This window comes from Marmota marmota, unplaced genomic scaffold (genome assembly GCF_001458135.2).
Source record: "Marmota marmota marmota unplaced genomic scaffold, marMar, whole genome shotgun sequence".
In the NCBI taxonomy this organism is placed as follows: Eukaryota; Metazoa; Chordata; class Mammalia; order Rodentia; family Sciuridae; genus Marmota; species Marmota marmota.
Genome location: NW_026000078.1, coordinates 7118183 through 7124213, shown reverse-complemented (window position 1 = coordinate 7124213; position 6031 = coordinate 7118183). Strand labels below are relative to the sequence as shown.

General features: G+C 41.6%; 1 protein-coding gene across 5 annotated transcripts in view; it reads left to right on the top strand.

The window, feature by feature from the left end:
- The first annotated feature begins 1 nt into the window (after position 1).
- Vav3 (vav guanine nucleotide exchange factor 3) overlaps positions 2 to 6031 on the top strand; it is a 348664-nt gene continuing 342634 nt past the window's right edge. For 4 of the 5 annotated variants that reach the window (XM_048814637.1, XM_048814633.1, XM_048814635.1 and 1 more), the window contains exon 1: positions 7 to 368. In XM_048814637.1, coding sequence (XP_048670594.1) covers positions 165 to 368 — 204 coding nt within the window. In that variant the 5' untranslated portion in view covers positions 7 to 164. Of the gene's footprint in view, positions 369 to 6031 lie in introns of all 5 variants that reach the window. The other variant, XM_015502627.2, reaches the window with a different exon arrangement.

The window sequence follows — 6031 nt, the reverse complement described above, 5'->3', positions numbered from 1 at the left end:
GCGTGGCGCCCCTGATCCCGCTGGCCGTGGCGCCCGAATCCTAGAACCTGCGCGGGGAAGTGACTGACGGCGGCTGGCGTCGGCGGGGCGCGGAGGAACCGCGGTAGCTGCGGCCGCATCCTCGCAACCTGCCCCAGCCGGGTTGAATCCGGGAGCCGTCGGACATGGAGCCATGGAAGCAGTGCGCTCAGTGGCTCATCCACTGCAAGGTGCTTCCTGCCAACCACCGGGTGACCTGGGACTCAGCGCAGGTGTTTGACCTGGCGCAGACCCTCCGCGATGGAGTCCTGCTTTGCCAGCTGCTCAACAACCTCCGGGCGCACTCCATCAACCTGAAGGAGATCAACCTGAGGCCGCAGATGTCCCAGGTAAGGAGGCCGGTTGGGCGCCCCCGCCTCCTGCCGGTATCTCCCATTAATCATCTGGCTAATTTCTTTGTGTAAATGCAAACATCTAGGTGCGCTCAGCTTGCCCTGCCTCCCAGCCTTCTGCTTTGGGGACCACTTCAGCTTTTCCTGCCTTGGCTTAAAATGGTTTAGCTCTTCAGCTGCATGCTCAAGCTTTGCGTCCAGAGATGGTGCAAGGATTTCGTAAAGGCTTTCTGTGAGGCGGGAAGAAAGAAGTTGTCTTAGGGTGCCCTTCACCTATTGTGCATGTGTGTGTTTGTGTAGGGCAACAAAGAGAATTTGATCCAGCTCTTCTGTAATAACGTTGGGAAGGGATGAAACGCGGTGATGGGGTAAATTTGCTTTTAGTTTGTTCTTCTGCTTTGCGTTTTGTTCCCATGCTCTCTTGAAAGAGGAACCATGACATACATGAGGACTCTAGGAAGTGGAGGGCGTTTGGTACCATTATCTGAACAGGAATGACACTGGTCGAAGGAAGGAAAAGGAGCAGGACGCAGAGGCTGTACCCGAAGGCCCCCTGAGCTGGTGGCCAGCTGGCAAGCTGGATGGTTGTGTTTACAGCTCTGCTGAAGCCATGTGAGAAGGAGTCCAGCCTCACTCAGCAGCGACAGGAAATGAAAAGTTTCACTAAAGATTCCGCTTTCTTTCATTCGGTCCTGTGCTCAGGTGATGTGGTATACATCGGACTCCCATGGCTGAGGCTTGCCCGGAGATGCCTCTTTCAGGGTTTTAAAGAAAATGCAGCCCTGGAAGGCTGTGTGCTTTTTACAGCAGCTCAAAAGTCAGAATGCAGCCGAATAGTGGTTTCTTGGTCCTGTTGGAAAGTTTCTGTTCAGAAGGATGATAACACCATTCATAATCTTTGTTTTCTGTTTCTTGCTGTAAAAACCCAGTTTCAACTTAGAAGAGTTTCTTTTATGACACATTAGTCCCGTATTGATACAGTCTAAATTACTTAGCAACCCAAGTAGTGCCTTTTTAAGAAGGAACATAATTATTAAATCATATAAAGTTTATACGATTTATTAATTATGTATTTAGAGTGCATACACACTCACCTCTGGTTCTCAGTGTCATTGTTTTGTGAGGGTCCCTGTACTCTTCACATTCTACACCCCTTGCCCATCTGCTTTCAGCCTTGAGCAGTCTCCAAGAAAGAACAGGCAGGTAAGAGGTGGGAGCCATAAGTATTTAAACATAAGGTAAACTGTTTTAAACCCACACACAAACCTGCATAGTGATTGCTAACATTGTAGACCCTTCAACAACTGTCCCAACTCTGGATATCCTTTTGAGGGGTTTAGCAGAAATTTCTATTACGCAGGAAGCTGCAGTCAGTTGGTTAGCTAGTCCCATAGATCCCTGTTTTTCACCTTGCCTGTAGCCTCAGGAAGCAGCATGGGTCAGGATGCTTTGGCCCACCAGCACATAGTACGGTACTGTGCACATTTCCTGAAACTTAAGTTTCCTGAAACTTTCAGAGGTTGTGCATTAAGTTGTTTTCAATAATCAGGTTTTCTTGACAGTTGAAGATTACCCTTTTAAAACTTTATTTGACTGTTAACAATGGATGAAAATTTTTTTCAAATGTGTTTTGCTCTTTGCCTTTTAGAATGTATTAGATGTAATTTAATCTTTTTGATGACTAAGGATTGTCATTATAAGCATCATTAATGAAAATTGAGCACATAGAATTCTCTAAGAGCTCTATTCCCTACTGAGGGTACCACAATGAGCATAGCAGGTACTTGCCCTAAAGGGATTATTACACTCCTATCAGACAAACCACCAGGTTATAAAGAGGTAAGTGGGACAGCTAAATGTCTTCCTTAGGCTGTTTGCTTTGAGTTCATAAGATTGCCTAACCCTGAGCTTTTGGGTTCCAAATCAAGTCCAGTTCTCAAACCTGAATCTGGTAAGGCTAGCATCTGAATACAGTGGTGCCTGTTTTTGCTTCCTTGTTGATTCTTTACCACATTGTAAAGAGATAAGGTTCTGAATGGCCGAGAAGCAAGACAGATGAATTTGAATTACATAGGTCATCATTAAATCCTTATATGAGACTTATTAAATGGCTTCATGAAACACGTTGACATATTTAATATGCCTTTAGTGCTCAGACATAACTGTGTACCTAATGTTCACTTTTAGGAGTAATAGATTCCAATTACAATTTTAAAAGAATCACAAGGGTTTATAGTTCCTTTAGACTGACATCTATAAATATTCCTGCCTCATACATTTTTCTTGGGAAAAGTTCTGAGGTTCCCACTACATCAGCTGTGTGCATTGTGTATGTTGAATAATCTGTTAACCTAGTACATTCCAGACATTCAAGCCAACAGTTTCTTCTTTGGAATTTAGAGGTCATTACCACTACTTATCTCTTCACTATGTTAAGAGTCAATCTGAGTTAGTCTACCTGAGCTAGGTTCTATTGAAGATATTAATTTTATATAGACTATTTTCTTAAGCATATGATTTTCTAAGACAGGAAATAACTGGAAGCTCTTACTTTAGAGTTTTATGACATTTTGAAACTGCTATGAGCAGATGCTGACAAAGGAAACTTTAATTTATTGATGTTTTACTTATTGCCTGTTTTTAGTTTTTCACAAAGAGGCTATAAAGTGACTAGTCTCGTTTAATAATAAAGGTGTTTATTCCAGTGAGTGGGATTTTTTTCATTTTGTCAGCATTCTGCCTTGTTTGCATTTAAAAAATAAATAGCCATGCAAATAATGATTGCTCAGTTATAAGTGATTCTTGAAGTCTTCGTAAGTACTCCAGTCTTCTTCAAAACAGAAGCATAACGGGGATCCCACTCTCTTGCTGTTCTTCCTGGCTGTGGACAGCAGTCTCTTTTTGGTCTTGCCATCTTGGTTAGACAGTGATCTTCTCTAGTTCAGAAACAAGTACTTTTTAATATTGATTTAGTTTTTGTTTTTATTTATAATGGATAAAAGAGATACATATCACTTTTAGTTTCACTTTAATATGTTCTTTTTATTATAAAGATTAAAATTAAGTAAAATCCAACTGGACATTGAAAATTATATATATATATAAATACAGATTTATTTTTCATCCAAAACAACACTCTAGATAGGACATAAAGCACACCAATGATTCTGGAGAAGATGGGCCTACTGGTGATGACTATATTAGGGGTGCCTTGTGAAAGGGTGGGGGTTATTGGCTTGATGTCATTTTCAGTGGCTAAGACGGTCTCAATGAACACCTAAAACCAACCATAGCTCTGTCATTAATGGAATGATTTTAGTCTTATTTTGAGATTAATGGAATGATTTTAGTCTTATTTTGAGATTTAAAGTTTTCCTTTATATTATATCTTAGAGTGGTAGTACTGCATTTGATGAGTTTACTGACCACTGTGTACAGTATGTTAACTTTGAATTGTCCTAAAATGAATTATTCAGACTTTAAGGATTTCTTCAACAAACACTTGCTTATTCCTACTGTGTGCTAGGCATTAAGATACTGGTTTGGAACAGTAAACAAACTTGACAAAGTTCCTGCCCTGAAGGGATTTACATGTTAGTGGAGGAGATGGACCATAAAAAATAAATGACCATATAATGTATAATGAGGACGTTTGAAGCTAGGTGAAGGAACAGAGAGAAATATGACATGATTTTGTCAAAGGTGATTTATGCGATCTGTGGAAGACAGCCAAGAAAGCCCTCTTTGTTGTGGTTTCAGCTGGGCAGGGACCTAAAGGGAGTGAGGGAATGCAGGGATGTGGATGCTTTAAAAAAGAATATTCCTAGAGGGGTATGAAATGCAAAAGTCCTGAGGTAGTTAACTGCAGGCACAGTGGAGGACCAGCAAGGCAAGGGAGGCTGGGGGAGAATGAGTGTGGCTAAGAGTGGTAGGGATGAGGTCAAGAGAAAATGTGAACCCAATTTTTAGGGTTTAGGGGCCTTATAAGGACTTTGGCTTTCACTTTGAGTGAAATGGGAAGCCAGCTGAAGTTTGAGCAAAGGCATGTTGTGACCTCAGTAACTTTTTCAACAGAGTCACTCTGGCTGCCATATGATGAGTAGCCTGTGGAACAGCAAGGATAGAGGCAGTTGGGAGAGTTCTACCATTTAGACAAGAGATGTGGTTTCTCTGACCAAAGCAGCAGCAGCAGCAGCAGCAATGGATATGAAATAGAAGAGCTCTGGATGTATTTTGAAGGTCCAGCCAAGGATCTATTGATGAACTCACATGAGTGTTATGAGAAGAGAGGAATCAAAAATGACTTTAGTACTCTAATCCCAGTGGCTCAGGAAGCTGAGGCAGGAGGATCTCAAGTTCTAGACTAGCCTCAGCAACTTAGGCCCTGAGCAACTTAGCAAGACCCTATCTCAAAAAATAAAAAGGGCTGGGGATATGACTCATGGTCAAGCACCCCTGTGTTAAATCCCCAGTACCACCTGCACCACTCCCTGCAAAGAATGGCTCCAGGAGCTTTGACCCAAGCTATTGGAATGATAGAGTTTCCATCTACTGGGATGGAAAAGACTAGAGGAAAATAGTTTTGAGGGTTTGTGTAGGAGGAAAGGAGTAGGAGCTGGAGCTAGTTATGTTTGAAATGTCCATAGACATCTGGATGGAGATGCTGAGCAGGCAATTGAAGAAGTCTGATATGTAGATATAAATTGGGAGTCATCAAGGTGTAGATGGTGCTTAAAATTATGAGATTGGATGGTATCATCTGGGAGTAGTGTAGAAAGAAGAGAAAAAGTTGGGTTAAGACATTGGGTTACATAGAAGGGAGAGACCAAAACAAACAAACAAACAAAACCTCCCACCATTATCCAAAAAGAATGTCGTCCCATAATCTTTTTGCCATTTGTTAGGTTATTCTTGGAATTTTCCAACATAATTTTAAACTCATAACCTGTCAGGGTCTTCTCAGGTATAGTATCATGGCACCATAAAGCATCCTGAGCACTTGTTCTATTGGTGTAGTTAGTGGCACAAGCTGAATCACTGTGACTTTGTTGATGAGGTACAGTCCCTCAGCTGCCAAGGTGAGGAAAACAGAGCTATTTTTTTAAAGATGGAAAATATTGTATTTGTCCTGCAAATGGGTTTATTCAACATAGATTCTTTACCTTTCCTAGTTTTCAAATGCAATGGATCCTTTTATTATTTTTCATAAACTCTGTATAGTCTGTTACTGATCGTTCCCTTTTTCCCAAAGCACCGTCTCCCCTTTACTCTCACCGTTCTGTATGCTCCAGTTCTCTCCTGTCTCTTATTCATTTTCAGCTTCCTTTGGCAGCTTCTCTGTCTAAACTTTCCTTAAACAGGTTAAAGTTTTCTCTTTAGTTGTCTTTTCCTTTCATATTCTCTTCCCCGGATCATCTCATGACATCCATGGTCTGACTCTATCATGATGGCACCAAATTCACATTGACGTTCTAGGTCTGCTTTTTTTATGCCCCTTGCCTCCATTGTTATAGTCACTTTAGGGGTGGAGTCTGATCACTGGAGAAAAAAATTCACTCACAGAACAGTTGGAATGGATTGGACAGAGCAGAAGTGAGCATTAGTAAAACTATGGCTAAAGTCCAGTCAAGAGAGGAGGGGGTCAGGAGAGGAGGGAGGGA